At 43.1% G+C, this 17210-nt stretch overlaps 1 protein-coding gene across 4 annotated transcripts in view; it reads right to left on the reverse strand.

The window, feature by feature from the left end:
- The window catches only part of LOC308303646 (uncharacterized protein), a 68465-nt gene that overhangs the window by 31359 nt on the left and 19896 nt on the right, over window positions 1-17210 (reverse strand). For all 4 annotated transcript variants that reach the window (XM_080748086.1, XM_080748085.1, XM_080748084.1 and 1 more), the window contains 4 exons: window positions 15304-15408; window positions 13399-13485; window positions 12580-12725; window positions 10368-10458 (listed from right to left, as the gene is read on the reverse strand). In XM_080748086.1, coding sequence (XP_080604212.1) covers window positions 10368-10458; window positions 12580-12725; window positions 13399-13485; window positions 15304-15408 — 429 coding nt within the window. The remainder of the gene's footprint in view (window positions 1-10367; window positions 10459-12579; window positions 12726-13398; window positions 13486-15303; window positions 15409-17210) is intronic.

Here is a 17210-nt window from a genome sequence, read left to right on the forward strand (position 1 = left end):
TTTCCTGATGGAGTCCAGGTTGTGTCATGTCGTGCGCTCTATCTCCAGCTCCATCTTGTCTGAGTGTCAGGATGTGTGTCTGATAAGCCTGCAGAGCCCTGGGCCATTCACCATGAACAGCACGCTGGAGCTGCAGCAACGCTCCTCTACCTCACTGGTTCATATTGTAACCCTGACGAGCATTAAAGGACAACTTTGTTTTTTTACAACAAGGGTTCATATTTTAGATTGTAATTAGAGAAAAGAAAAAGTGAGTGTTAAAATGTTTTCATTTGCTTTGTTCTATTGTTTTATCGTGTTTACCGTGCTAAAATGTGGGGCATTGCGTACGCATGGGGGCATGCGTACAAGTGGCTAAATATGTATGTATTTTTAGACACAATAAGTCAGCAGTTTCTTTATTGCTATTTACAGTAACACTTCTAACCCCCATAAGTCACATCCAACCATGAAAGGTTGCGTTGTATCTTGGGAATAGGCTTATTCTGTGTAAAATGACATATTTAGCCACTTGTACGCATGCCCCCAACCACTGAAATAGAAATCTCTAAAAGAACAGAAAGTAAATGAAATAATTTTAACACTCATCTTTTATATTCTTTAATTACCCTTCTTGTAAAAAACTAAAATTGTCCATTAAGAGTTGAGGAATTACATTTTGTATAACACGGTTCTATTGTAAAAATAGCAGATCTAAATGCTCTTGGGACCCCCGGGGGGGTCCCCAATCCCCATTCCCCAAATTATTTTGGGGGGTCCCCAGATGATTAACTTAATGTACAAAAGCATTGTTTTCTCACTCAACAGTAAACAAACCAACATAAATGCACAGGATGAGAACCACTGCTCTATCTCAAAAAAGCGTTCTCAGGTCTTAATGGGTGTTAATTGGTCATTCTCAGATGGGCGGGGCCACAGGCATTTTCAGAGCATTTTAAAGACCAATCAATCGATTGTGTCCCCGACTTGGATCAATGGAACTGAGGTACAATAGTATCGTATTTATGTATATATCTATAGATATAGATATATCTATAGATATAGATAGATAGATATCATTTATATTGTTATAGGCTATTATAGTGTTTTGCCAATTATTTGGGGGCCCACTTGCAATACCCTCGCTGCCCACCAGTGGTCCCCGGCACGCAGGTAGAGCATCACTGTGCTATATTATAGTAGCCTTTGTGATGTGGATACAGCTCACATCACATAAACACAAGGCAGAGAATGCAACAAAGTATAGGCAACAACATGACACTGGCAAAACAAACACATGCACACACACAGACACACACGCACACGCAAGCATCACCTTACAGCTTAAGCCCAATTCATACATCATCGTAAGACGGTTGGTTTGCCTGTAATTTAGTCTAACTTAATATCGCTTAAAAAATTATCTGTAAAAAAAGATTTAACAATTCCCAAACAGGCTATAGACTCTCCTGACCTTTTTAGCATTTTTCTTTCCAACAGCATAAAATTAAGCCTGATTCATATACTTAGTTGCATGCTGGTGTTGCATGCCATAGGCTAAATGCCGCTTGTAGATCTGCTATTTACGGCACCGGCACACAAGAACTAAGAGAGAATCAGGCTTAAGCGCACACAAAGGTGAAAGAAGCCAGGCGTAGTAAAGGTAAAAAAAAAAAAGGAAAAGTTTGAAAACTCACATGCCAGCGCAGGACGTCTGCAGAGAGCACAGCCATGGTGAGGCAGCAGCAGTCTAACTGACTGACTGACTGTCCCACACACACACCCGCACACACACACACACACACCCGCACGTGCGCGCACTCTCACACGCTGCTCCACTCAGTCGATCCCCTCAAGCATTTTACTGTCCACACCCCCTTATGCATGCAGTCTGTCTCTGCATTACACACTCTCTCTCTCTCTGTCTCTCTCTCTCAATCCCCCTCTCTCTCTCTCTCTCTCTCTCTCTCTCTCTCTCTCTCTCTCTCTCAATACCCCTCTCACCCTCTCCCTCTCTCCACACACGCACGCACGCACGCACGCAAGCACCCTCTCCCTCTCTCCACGCACGCACGCACGCACGCACACACACACACACACACACACACACACACACACACACACACACACACACACACACACACACACACACACACACACACACACACACACACACACACACACACACACACACACACACGCGCACACGCACACGCATCCCGGTATCTGTTTCTTGTTAGATTTTCACTTTCCTCAAAACACCCTCAAACCAGCCTCAAAATAAATATTGGGGTTGTGATCCAGTTGTGGAAAACACAAGTCCTCTGACAGTGTTGTTGAAGATGATCCTGCAAATAAAGTGGAAGAAGCTTTGATTTCTACAAACTGACTTTCTTTCTTTTTCTCTCTCGCTGTCTTTACTACTAACAGAAATAAACAAACCATTATTCATTCACAAACACGGAGTCTTTCGCACACATCTTCCACAAGATTTAAGAAGCACGCAGGGGCGTCACAAGGGGGGGGGGGGTGAGTGGAACTGAGTGACAAGGGCCCAAGGTGGAGGGGCCTTAATTATTGTATACTTTAGCTATTGAAAAATAGTCATGAACATGTGTGCAAATCTTTCATTATGTATTTTTTAAGCAAACATTTGTAACTCAGATTTTGCTTCTGGGGCGTCCCTGGAATGAAATATTTTGAGATGGGGGTCTGTGGCCAAATACATATGAAAAGGTTTGAGCACCACTGACAGAAACATAGGTTTTTCAAAAAACCTTAGGATTTGAAATATTCAAAGACTTGCACAAATGTTCACGATTTAAAAAATAAAGCAGATCTACAAGCTCGCAGCCACGCAGTGAGCTTATATATCTGCTATTTTTCAATAGTTAAAGCACAAAATAATGCATAATAATGCTTCCCAGCCTAAATGGGTTAAACCGCAGTGAATCCTTGTACCCAGGGCCCAGGATTTGGTGCGACGCCCCTGGAGGCACGCAATTACCCCAACATATACTTGGCGTTATTGTCACGTTAGGCGCATTCTCAGAACCACAACGCGTAGGGGAAATAACAAAATTAGCCCATCATTGTCGAGGATTGTCTGGGAGGTTTGATCTCTGTAATTGTATGTACTTAAAGTTTTAGCTTTCTTCCTCTTTTTCTGTTTTTCTGTTTCCCCCGTTGAACTCTCAAACCATAATAATTGACCTGAAATTACAATCAGATGTTGACTTATGGCTGATGGCTCCATGCTCGTGTCTGAGGGGCAGAGGTGGAAGATCTACTCCGATCTTTGACTTGAGTAAAAGCACGGAATAAAGCAAAAATAGGGGAAAATGTAATGATGTTTACTGTAGGTATTATTTGGCTATTTTTGGGCAAAGACATTTGATAGAGAGTGAAAAAAGACTGTATCGAGTATGTATATTATAAGTACCCTTTACCAATTATAGAGGGTATGAGTGGTACCGGATATGCAGCTCGGCAAATAAAAGGTGAATTGATCCCAGGGCATGACGGAGGACGATATCACGATAAATTAAATCTCCATGATACGATTATCGCGAGGGATTTTTTTATGTCACGATAAACGATAATATCACTTATCGTCCCATCCCTAGCTAACTAGTAACCAGTAAGTAAAGTTTTCAAGTAATTGTAGTAGGAGTAAAAGTATGAAAATCGGCAAAGTAAAGTAAAAGCACCTCAAAGGTACATCACTTGAGTAAATATACTTAGTTACTTTGCACCAGAGCTGAGGGGATGGTCAGCAGCGTGGGCAGCCATATCCTGTGAGCTCCCTTCAGCAGAGGAAAAAACTAAAGCTGAGACAATGATTAAGCCCTACTGTATGTTCATTTTTCTGATGAACAGTGAAAATAGCCAGTCTGCAAGCCTGTGACACGTCGTGAGCTTTTAGATCTGCCTATAAAAATCGAACCTCTGTTCGAAGTGGAGCTGTGTGTGTGTGTGTGTGTGTGTGTGTGTGTGTGTGTGTGTGTGTGTGTGTGTGTGTGTGTGTGTGTGTGTGTGTGTGTGTATTGCAGTTGAAACAGTGCCCCTCCCTTAACATGTGTGGTCATAAAAGGTACTACACCACAGGCTTGAGGCTACATACAGACAGACCCACCCACATACAAACATACATACCTACACACACGGCCACGTATAGGGAGCTTGTGTTCCACACAGCTCCAAAAGAGGGACACTGGATTGAAAGCCAGGCACGTGCACACATAGACATCAAGGGGGGGCTTGAGCCCCTGCCCTTTTACCCGTCTATAAAGTGCCCTCTCCAGACCATGAATGCATTTTTTACTAAGGTGAAAGAAACGCAAATGCCCTCATTCCATGCCATAACTGAAGGCAGCATTCAAGAGAATTGCTGTGTCCAAACTCTCCTGAACTTGAATGCAGCATCTTGTGTTGAAAGAATTGTTTTCTCTGTGTAGAAATCCATGCCGTTACACCACATCTCCATGGTTCACTTGATTATGCTTAGTTCAGTGTGGTATCAAGCACCGAAAATAGACAACCTCCAAGCTCACAACGCGTCGCGCTGCGACGTGTTGTGAGCTTGGATTTCTGCTATTTTCAATATCACCAAAAGGCCCTTTTAGAAATGTCAGCCCCTGCCTCTACTGAGCTTTTAGATCTGCCTATAAAAAGAGGGACACTGGATTGAAATCGTTACAAAAATAAAATAATAATTAACACCATCGGCTCACAAAGAGCGATTGCAGTCCTGCCCCTTGCATCAAACACACTCCATTTCAGACCTCATTGGTAAAGATCCCACCATACCGTTCACATATGCGGGCCTAATTCCGCAAACCCTTCTCTGTGATGGATCTGGAATCTGAACCCTTTGTTCTTTTTTAAATGCCTTCAGCTGGGCAGTGGAAGGCTTTCACGGCAACCACGGGACCTGTTTTTTGATTGGCCCAACAGATCGCAGAGTGATGACAGCTCCTGAGAGACTGGAGCTCTTACAGTACGTCTTATAGGTGAGGTCAAATCAGTGTTATGAACTGTTTACGTGGTAGCAGTTTCCTGCACAGATGGCTGTGGTTTGCGTTGAAAGACCAAATCCGAGACGCATATCTTTTTAACATCATCATGTTGACATCTAGATTTAAAGCTACTATCTAGGACATATTTAATGAATAAAACATAATTGTGTATGGTAGAGTACATTAATACTAGTAAGACGCCTCAGACGACCTCGCCACGCCATGTCTCTCTGTCTGGCCAGTGATGTACATGGGACCAGTTGGAGACTCCTGGTACCCATATCTGGAGATCCATGTACTGTATATGGAGATATGCTGTGAGACCCCAAACATGCTTACTCAGTTATTCGTTATGCGAAAATCCTATGAAGTCTATCACATCTGACATCATATATAAATCCCTTATCCCCATACATGGAGATCCCTGTCTGAACCAGCCACACAGATATGGGCTGTCTTCCTCCATATATGGGCATTCCTGTTAGAAGTCCTGTTAGATATGGGCTTAATATTGATGGCCATCAGGGATCTCCATATATGGGCATAAAAGGGATTCTGTTAGAGTGGTTCCCATGACATCACAACATACAATACCTTTTATGCCCATACATGGAGATCCCTGTCTGAACCAGCCACACCGCTGTGATGTCACCTGTTTATGCCCATCTATGGAGATCCCTGCTCTGAGTATCTGATATCACTGTGATGTCACCTGTGATGTCACAGTGATGTGTCAGGGGAACCACAGTGTCAGGCCTACAACTATACTGCCTATGTGTTCTGCCCATGGTGTTGGGCAGCGGACAGCGCACCAGAGTGGACACAAGATGCCATCTTTATCGTTATCTATCAGATAAACCACCAAACTCACTCACTCACACACTCACGCTCTAACGCTCTAACGCTCACGCTTATCTACGTTTATCTATTCACTCGCTTCAGCAACTGATCCCAAAGTTCACATGGTATTGGCCATTAGCATTATACCAACGGTGACGGAGCCCGAATTTCATTTCTCCCAAATTAAAGCTGTTTATTAGCGTTTTCTTTGCCTGTTGTCATGGTTACGGTCCGTTCCTCCAGGCCATGGGATCTGTAGCCCCACACACACACCCCTCTCTCACAGTTAGGAATGTTCTCTCTCTCTCTCTCTCTCTCTCTCTCTCTCTCTCTCTCTCTCTCCTCTCTCTCTCTCTCTCTCTCTCTCTCTCTCTCTCTCTCTCTCTCTCTCTCTCTCTCACCAGGTGCGTTTGATGTGTGTCTCATCTTCCAACGGGTATGAAAAAACTATGTGGAGCAAGCGCATTCATACTTCTATTCACCTAAATTTGCTGTTAAATTATTTCATAAATATACACTCCTCCATGAGCTGCTCCTTACATTATGATGCTCCCACATATTCTCACGCACGCACCACAGTAACTTTCCCCACAACCCACACTCTGCACATATTTTGGAGCACATATCTTCGAACGGGTAAGGTCTAGTAGTATAGTTGAGATACCCTCTCTCTCTGTAATCGAAAAATCGACATAAGCCCTATCTGCTGTAGTGCTGTAACATCACCAATGTGTAATATCTGACCTGAACAGACAACAGGGTAAGACTGAACGTTATCTGCTAGGCCAGTGGTTCTCAACCTGTGGGTTGGGACCCCCAGGGGGGTCCCAAATTATTCTGGAGGGGTCCCCAGGTGATTTACTTAATGTGCAACGTTGTTTTCTCACTCAACAGTAAACAAAAACCACCATAAAGTTTAAGTGTATAGAGGGTATGTGCACATTTCTAAAGAGACAGTTTAAGGACTTTTTAATACCTCTAAAATGACAAATTAAACTTTGTCCAAATTGTCAAATATTAGAGGCAGAAATTGTGAAAATAGCAGATCTACATGCTCACAACGCCTCGCAACAATAGAACCGAGATATACAAAATATAATGGCTCAACTCTTAGTGCTCGTCAGGGTGGGGGGATCCCCAGTTAATATATGATTATTTTGGGGGTTGCGGCCTGAAAAGGTTGAGAACCACTGTGCTAGGCTAGGGGGCATGATGACCCATTTACAGCACTGTGTTACTGTATAACCGCTTTATGACCATGTACTAACCCCCCCCACCCAACACTGTAGGAGAGTAGCTAGCCAGCATGCCTGCGGCCCCCAGCATACTCCCCTGCAACCCGACTGCTTTGAATTACAGCGCAGTGCCGAGGGGGAGGCAGGCAGCAGCTTCATCATAAACGTTGCACACAAAGCTATCTCTTTGATTCCGCTGAGCCACAATGCGCACCCAGTATGTGGACATATTCATGTGACCTTTTTTCTATCAAAACCAGACGGCGAGTGGGCGGGAGACAAGGGGGGCTGTCCAATCGGCTGGCCTGTTAGTCCCGCATCTGCCTGTCCACCTGCATCTTTATCAGCGGGGGGGGGGGGGCATGTTCAGATCCACAGTGAACACACACACACACACACTCAAACACACACACACACACACACATAAAGGCCTCATTGTGACATAAAGAGAATGCCAAAGCTAAGGTAAATGTGAAAAAACAAGTCCAACCTTTACAGACGCAAGGATCGCCTTTCACTCCTCCGATCAGAGACAGACAACATACAAAGACACTCTTTATTTTTTATTTTTTTTGCCTTCTCAAACCTCTGGATGAAACATCAGGGTCCTCGCGAGCATTAGCCAGCGTTACCTGAACTCTTACAAACGCACAAACCGAGGCACCTGCGCTCTCTCTCTCTCTCACTATCTGAAGGTACAGCGTTTTATATGTTTCTCTCTCCATCCTTTTTCCCCCCTTGCTTTCTCTCTCTCGCCCCACTCTCCGCAATCTCACTTTACACGTCCCCTTCTCTCCGAGGAACAGAGACAGACAAAACACATTATCTCCCACAAGCTCCAGTGACGCAGATAAAAGCTCAAAGACGACATGTGTGATCCCTATCTCACTGATGACACAGAAAGATTTACAGTAAAGAATGAAAACGCTTAAGTGTAAACTTCGCTCTCATTGAGGCCCGTGGCGGTTTAAATCACTCTGTGAAGACCACAGCAAATATAACAGCGTTGAAGCCAATATAATGAAACTATTACTGCCTCCTCACTAGGATGTGACTGTGTTCCCCAGGGCATATGAATCAGAAAACAGAAATGAAAAATGATCTCACTGTTAGGCACTGTACGCGTTCTGTGAAGAACCTGCTGCCTTCTCTGTTACTAAGCTCACGGGTAGAATGAACGTGTGACGTTTCTCCTATTGTATAAAATCCCAAGAAATTGGCGGTTGATGTAATCTAATTAACCAATAATTACATTGAGACATAATAGGAGTGTGGGGTATAATTAAAGGAGTAGTTCACCCCCAGAATGACTTTTTTCTATCCATAGAGACTTGAGTTCAATAATATTTTATTTATATATTTATATTTTTTGCATAAGACAAAAATTTGATTACAATAAACGTACCCCCATGTATTCCAAATGTGGACCCAAATGCATTTGGGTCCCCATCCGTAATCAATGGGAGTAAATATATTAGTCTCTATGGCGTGAGTAATCAATAGATAAAACGTCATTGTGGGGGTGAACTACTCCTTTAAGTGCTTGTCAAGGTTCTGCATGGTCTAGCAGTGGTGTAAAGTAACTCAAGTACATGTTTAGGTATTTGTACTTTACTTGAGTATTTCCAATCTCCAATACTTTTACTTCTACTCCACTACATCTTGGATCCAAATATTTTACTTAAAATGTACATTAACCACTTATATACATTCAGATCATTTGAGCTTGCAGATCTTCTATTTTCCAAAGATTTGTAAACATTTGCAAACTTGAAATGGGACATTTTGCATAATGAGTACTTTTAACTTGTTGTACTTTAAGTACATTTTGGTGCCAATACCTTTGTACTTTTACTCAAGCAAATGTTTTATTCCAGACTTTTACTTAACAGAGTACTTCTACACTGCAGCATTGATACTTTTACTAAACCCATTTAGAACGGGTACACATTATTGTGTATCATTATTTTATGCTTTAACTATTGAAAAATAGCAGATATACAAGCTCACAGCGCGGCACCGAGTGCCGCACTGCGAGCTTGTAGATCTGCTATTTTTGAAAAATCGTGAAAATACGTTCATTGTCATGAGCCATCGTCAAAGAAAAGGTCCTTTTCACTTAACTGGAGCTCAGTTAGTCTGTTCTTGAGAGACTACTATGTCAGTGGTTCTCAAACCTTTTCATGTGAAGTTCCCCCAAACTGATATTTATGTGGCCACGGACCAGCATCTCAAAATATTTAGTTCCAGGGACCCCCCAGAAGCAAAATTTGAGTTACAGGTGATTTGCACACATTTTCAAGAATTTTTCAAAAATAGCAGATCTACAAGCTCACAGCGCGGCACTCGGTGCCGCGCTGTGAGCTTGTATATCTGCTATTTTTCACTGGTTAAAGCATTCAATAACTCTAGGCCTAAATGGGTTTTTAAGTAACCAGTGTGAGTACCTTTTCCACCAGTGGATGGAGGAAGGGTTAACATCTGTATTAGAGGTGGGAAGGCCCCCGCCATGGGACAGGAGGACAGAAGATGGTTATCAGGTTGAATGCAGGAGGTATGTTTTAGCCATCTCCCTGACAGGCAGGGAACTGTGTGCAATCAGTGGGCCAATCAGAGCACAGGGCCCAGCACTGCTGTTGAAAGGTAGGAATGCATCTTTACAGCATCCTGAAAGCTATATGTCTGAGTCCCCCCGTAATGTACCTCTATAGCACGCATGCAACGCAAGCATCCAACCTCCTGCACAGTTCAGCTCGGGCTATATCCTGTTTATTCTCTGTACACTGGTGCCTAACAGCTAGGGCACTGAGTCCTTATATGAAGACATTTGCATTTTCTTATATAAAATTAAGAATGCACTGAAGAGTCTTTTTGCCAACTAGTTAATTTTGTCGACGTCCTTCTTTATTTTTTTGAAGCACTATATAAATTCTAATTTTTACAAATGCATTGTGTGATAAAACAAAAGAGAGCATCCTACCCAGTCCAATTCCAATGCATGTGTGAATGCACATCCAGCGTAACTCTCTCTCACTATATAAAATGCACATACTGTACAGACTTCCACTATTCTTTATATGAGTGTACATATCTCGGTGTCCACATGCATTTGCTTATACATTGAATACAGATAGAGATAGTATCTGTGCAAACGCACGTGCACGCAAGCACACACACACACACACACACACACACACACACACACACACACACACACACACACACACACACACACACACACACACACACACACACACACACACACACACACACACACACACACACACACACCTACCTGCATGTCTCTGCTCTGCCTCTGCAGTCCAATGTTGAGGGCCTCCTCTACCTCTAGCTTGGTGCTGGTATTGCTTATCTCCAGATCTCTCCTTCAAAGGAGAGAGAGAGAGAGAGAGAGAGAGAGAGAGAGAGAGAGAGAGAGAGAGAGAGGGTGAGCAACGTTGAATGACAGATTTCATTTGGTCCGAGGCGCGCTGGGGATTGTTTGAGACCACAGATTGTCATGGCAACAGAGTGAGTCACTCATTTGATTAATGTTCAAAGTGAAGCAGAAGGCCATGGAGCGTGGGGTCACCGACGTCAAAGAGGAGCCCGCTTTGGTTTTACAGCCATGTTATTGTTCAGCAATTATAGGGCCCGGTATGTGTGTGTTACTCCTACTACTACTGCTGCACCCTCTACGGGTCCATTCTGTCTGTGTGTTACTCCTACTACTGCACCCCTACGGGTCCATTCTCACTCTGTCGGACGTAACCACTTTCAACCTGGCGTCACTATTCTCGGGCAGGTCATCATCATAGGCGGAAATCAAACTTTTCGAAATTAAATAATCTACAAGTTCAAAATGTGTGATAAACACTGAGACACTTTGACAGCCTACAAAAGGAACCAAATGGTCCATTTGTACGCTGTCAAAGTTAAGGGGAGACGGTCAAATTTCAAAGTTTGAGAACCACTACACTAAGGATTTTGCAGAGTGTGTATGCCTACGTGTTTATCCTGTGTGTGCGTGTGAGAGTGTGCATGTGCGTGTGTGTGTGTGCGCATGTGTGCGTGTGGGGAATGGTCCATGTCTGCGGTTGGTCCTTATTTCCAGGTATAGTATAGTAAATGCCTTTGCTCTCGTGTTACAGAGGGCAGATACCGACTTGTTGGGACCGTTCACTGAGCGCCCGGGGGGCCCTGCCCCTCAACGTTTAGATAACACAGCTCTGTGCTCTGTCTGCACACAACCAGGGCTCTGGAGCATCACAGGCAATATTAAAGCTATAGGTTCAAGACATTTAGGCTCTGGACTTAGGCTCCATTGCAGCCTGACAGCATGTCGCAGGTTCGAGCCCCGATCCCAACGACCTATGCTGCGTGTCACTCCCCGTCTCTCTCTCCCCATTTCCAGTCTATATACTGTATACTATAGTGTATACTGTATATACTATCAATAAAGGCAGAAAAAGCAACACAAAATATCTTAAAATGCACAGTATTATAGGTCCATGTTGTCGTTTTACTTTCTGGTTGTTGTACCAGATTGGATCAGAGCCTGTACTGTAGAAATAGATAGCTCATAGACTAACTGGAAGTTACATACAACATCCAGAACTAGCTTTATTTCTAACCCTTAGGACTTCATCTACTGTATGATTGATGTTATTTTCCTTTTCACCCCCAGCTGTAGGCGCAACGACACATACTGCCCTCCCTGCCCGGTTTCCCTCCCGTAAACAGAACCAATTGTTGTGTTCGTATCTGAGACTGTAAAAAAAAAAAAGTAACGGTCATGTGACTCATTGGGTTCTACAGACTCGTTTTGAAGCCACTTTTCCTGCTAATTCAAATCCGCCATATTTGAATTCCGGTCCCGAAAAGAAACCTTTTTCCCCCTCTATACCAAATATCTTCGTTGAAAATAGCCAATCTACGAGCTCGCAACAGCCGCATGTGCGTTCTGTAGATCAGCTATTTCTGCTTAATGTTCGCTCCGGAATAGGGATGCTAAGTTTCATGATGCGGTTAAGGCAGGGGTCTTCAACGTTTTCAGGCCAAGGACCCCTTAATTAAGAGAGAGATGTAGCAGGGACCTCACAACCTTTTCATAAATTCCATAGTTTCATCGTTTGACAGCACAATCATCAGTGTATTTTGGATTCATGTCAATTTGTGTTTTCTGATATTTAACCACTTGAACCGTCAATACTTAATAAACTTGACCTTTCAGTCTGTACTTAGTCTGCTCTTTTTCCCCTCTACACCAAACCTCTTTGCTGAAAATAGCCGATCTACAAGCTCACAACACCTCGCAGCGCGAGGCGTAGATCTACTATTTTTGGCTAAAGTTCTCAGAATATGGACAAGTTCAAGTGGTTAATATAAAAAAGGAGAGAAAAGTCACACAAAGATTTGGAGGACCCCCTGTAGTAACTCTGAGGACCCCCTAGGGGTCCCGGACCCCCTGTTAAAACACCCTTGGGTTAAGGCATTGTGAGGCTGACTTTTTGATGAGGTCCTCCAGGCTGCTCCTCATCTTCTCCATCTCTCCCAGGCTCTCTAAGGTGGACCTGCTGTCTCCCTCCAGCCTCCTCCTGCTCTTCTCCAGCTCTGCGCGCTGCCGCCGCTCCTGCTCCAGCTGGTACTCCAGCTGACAATGCAAAGCAGAAAAATGCATGTATAAATGTGGTTTCTTCCTTTTTTTATTTGTTTTTTTGGGGGGGCTTTTATGCCTTTATTGGATAGGACAGTAGACTGACAGGAAATGGGGAGAGACAGGGAGTGACATGCGGCAAAGGTCGTCCGGACCGGTAATCGAACCGGAGATGCCGTCAGGCATCAATGCCTATGTGGCAATGCCTATGTGGTATGCGCCTGGACCAGTTGGCCAGCCGGCGCCCCGTTACGTCCTTTTTTTTAATTAACACATGCGAAGCCATTTCATAAATTGGGTCTGAAAGCAAACCCTCATCATGCTTACATCATATAGTCACAATGCATTAACCCATTTAGACGTGGAAAGTGGAAAACATCTGTGTCACTTTAGATTTTAACCACTTTAACCATTATTTTATAGCAGATATACGCAAGCTCATAGCTTGTAAGCTCATACAAGCTCATAGCGCGGCACGCAGCGCTATGATCTGCTATTTTATTTATTTAAAATTTCTTTCTGGGGGTCACTGGAACAAAATATTTTGAGATGGGGGTCCGCGGTCAAATACATATAATCCTAGGGCCTTGACATTAAAAGGTTTGAGCACCATTGACATAGAAAGATGTTTTTATTTTTATTTTTTATCAGTAATCAATAATGAACTCACTTCTTCCGTCTGCATCTGCATCTTGGCCCTCTCCTTGGTCAGAAGGTTCACCTTCTCCTCCTCGCTCTGCAAGTCCTCGATGGCCTGCTGTTGTTGGGAAGAAACAAGATGGCTGAACCTGCTCTGCACCAGTGGTGTAAAGCAGTGGTTTTCAACCTTTTCAGGCCGCGACCCCAAAAATAATCATATTTTAACTGGCGACCCCCCCACCCTGATGAGCACTAAAAGTTGAGGCATTACATTTTGTATAACGCGTTGCGAGGCGTTGTGAGCATGTAGATCTGCTATTTTCACAACTTCTGCCTCTAATATTTGACAATTTGTCCAGTGTTTCATTTGTCATTTTAGAGGTATTAAAAAGTTCTTAAATTGTCAAATTAGAAATGTGCAGATACCCTCTAGTCTATACACTTAAACTTTATGTTGGTTTGTTTACTGTTGAGTGAGAAAACAATATTGCACATTAAGTTAATCATCTGGGGACCCCCAAAATCATCTGGGGACCGCCCTGGGGGTCCCTACCCTCAGGTTGAGAACCACTGGTGTAAAGTAACTAAGTACAAACTCAAGTACAGTTTTACTTGAGTATTTCCAATTTTCAGCAATTTTACTTCTACTCCATTACATCCCAGATGCAAATGTTGTACTTTTACTCCACTACAATTATTTGACAACTTTAGTTACTAGTTACTTTATAGAAGTGTGTTTGTTGATTATTATTACAAAACATACATTACCCACTTGTCTTCAGCCCTATATACATTTCAGCCATTTGAGAATAGCCGATCTACAAGCTCACAATGCGTTGCATCTTCTATTTTCAAAAGATTTTTATACATTTGAAAAGTTGTGAAACGGGACATTGTGCATAATGAGTACTTTCTACTTCTGATACCGGTACTTTAAGTACGTTTTGATGCCAACACTTTTGTACTTTTACTCAAGTAAATGTTGAATCCTGGACTTCTACTTGTATTTCTACACTGGTCTGCACATGTGTCCCCCCCCCCCCCTCCCCCCCGACCCATCCCTTCTCTTCACAGTTCACACGCATCTGTCTGCCACATTCAGCGAGAAGATGGGACTTCATTTACTTGAATGGAAAATGTATATAAAGAGTCATCCCCTGCTTCATCAGAGAGCCCTCCCTTTCCCCCGTCAGTGGGTACAAATGAGTTTGGGCCATCTGGTGAAAAAAAGATTTCTTTTAGCCAAACAAACTGAAACAGCTGCACCAAGTTTATCTAATGATTATAAACCTTCAGAAGTCCCTTCCACAATCTTCTCTTTGTATCCCCGGCTCCATCCATAACGCAAGACATGTTCAATAAACAGTAGGATGATAATGGGACCGATTCTAAATTTCCATCACAAGTTACATTGAGAACCAGGCAGCTACTGTTGGTCAACGCATCTGGCAAACATTACGGCACGGGGGCCTCTTATAGCAGTCGCCATAGAATGTGATGAGGTTGTAGGGGCCGGGATTTACTGTTTGAAGCGTCTGTAATACTTTGGAAAGCACAGCGGGCCTTGGTCTGAGTGTGTATGTGTTCGTGCGTGTGGGTGCGTGCGTGTAGATAGGGAGGACATTTATCATAAGTGCCAGTTTCGGCCAGCCTCATATGGTTCCACTTTCCTCACGTTTCGCTCCAGTAGCGAGAGAGAAAGACATCACACTGTCGTGTGTTAACAAATGTGACAAATCTATGAGTTACAAACAACACACAACCATAAACAAAACTCCACTACTGCTTTAAAACCCACTCAGTACATAACCTGAAGAGGACAATCATGGTGGAATGTTCCCCATCCCAATCAATGAGCCACAATCTGACCCTTAATCTTTGGCCTTGGGGACCCCTGTGGCGGTGATGGTGTGTTGTGTGTGTCTGTGTGTCTCACCTGGCTGAGCTCCACCAGATGTTCTTTCTCCTTCTGGAGCTTCTGCACCAACTCATCTTTCTGGGACAGCTCCTCTGATAGCCTCCTCACCTCTGTGTCAGAAGACTGTGTGTGCGTGTGAGAGACAGAGAGAAACCCAGAGCAGATTCAGCAGAATATAAATCACTAGGGATTATAAAGACATTGAGACAGCAGGCTTGAACATCCTCTAATAATATTGATAATAAAAAGTAAAATTTGTTCTGAAAGAAAATATAAATCATGCTTTTATCATAATTTGCTTGTTTTTTTCCTAATATATCATCCAGAGAACTAGGTCTTATATTCAGTCCATGCTGAGAGCGCTAACGTGAGATTCATACTTGGTTGTGCATCGTGTCGCACACCGATGTATAAATCCAGCTTAAAGGAGGACTTCACCACTTTTCAACCTATCTTCATATAATTGGTCCTTACTAAAAAATAGCTTTTTTTTCTCATTGGAGGGTTGTGGGCAGGTCAGAAACCCATCGTCTTGTGACATCATCGATTGGGAATCCAAGCTAATAGAAAATGCAGGCTTTCTATTCCTGAAAAGTTGCAATGTTAAAGTGGAAGCCATTGTTATTTTATTATGAACATTAGTGAGGACCTATTATATGAAGATAGGTTGAAAAGTGGTGAAGTACTCCTTTAAGTGTTTTCTCTTTGCAGGAAACAATAATGACGCGATTGTGAAACAGCGATTCTGATCTGTACGGCTTTGTCGGCCACACCGTAAAAACAATGATATCTTTTATGACCAAACACATGTCATTGTTTTTTCAACATCAAAGTATTCCTCGTGCATGTGGCATCCTGGTCTTCATTTGAACAACCAGGACCCTAATGAGACAAGCGTGGATGTTTTGGAAGCTGTCAAGAGGTTTCCAGCGCGCATGTGAGCCAGTGGGGGTGGTTGAGAGAGAGAGCAGAAACCAGAAGAGGTCAGCGAAACATCGTGCTCTCTTCAGTGGGGAGAGTATTTCAGAGCACTTACGTGATTCAAAAAAGAAAAAGAAAAGATGAATTATTCAAATAACAGCTATGATACATCCTTCAGAACAAATGGCTCATTGTGCTCTGTTCAAACAATTTGCCCCTGTAGGAAAAATATAAATAAATCATGTCCATTCAAAGTGACTTGGATTACAGTAACAAATACCCTAGACATTTAACATAAAGTCAAGTCAGTTTCATGCCTTGGAGCCATGTGTCACTTGGGCAGGTCCAGTCTTGTTGATTTTCCCCACAATCTTTCCTTTAAAACATCTACACCACACACAAGTTCACATCACCAGGGAATTTAAGAACACACTTCCTCCAAGTGCACGCCAGATCAAATTGCGAATGGTGGTTAAGACAACATGTAAAAGGAAAGATACAAAAATATGTTGTGATTGAAACGCTGCCTTCCTGCAACAACGAATACCACACAGGACACATTTTTTTCCCACTGGCACAGGTCTTGCGGTGAATGCAGTACATACTTTTAAGCATTCTTGAACAGAGATAGCATCTTAATCCTATAATACACCTCAATTAGATAGATAGAAAATACTGCTGAGGGATTGTAACAGTAGATGTCAAAGCAACCTCTGCTTGTTACTCTCGGACTCCGCAGACAGGAGACAGGCCTTCGTAATGGGCCGTACAATAGCTGGCGTCCTCTGGGAGCACGAGGTAGAATCAATGGGGAGAGACGCTACGCTGTGCATTCTGCACGGGTGTCCCATGCCATACTGTAAGTAGGTCAGAGAGGAAAGACAAAATAATGGCACATGCTGTGGCTACCTAATGCTCCCCTCTGTCAAATTGTATCCATCAAATAAATACCCCCAAAAATAGTAAAAGATTATGTTTTTATCCTCTTATTCAAGTTGTCTTTC

This window comes from Nannobrachium achirus (assembly GCF_963921795.1).
Source record: "Nannobrachium achirus genome assembly, chromosome: 18".
Taxonomy (NCBI): Eukaryota; Metazoa; Chordata; class Actinopteri; order Myctophiformes; family Myctophidae; genus Nannobrachium; species Nannobrachium achirus.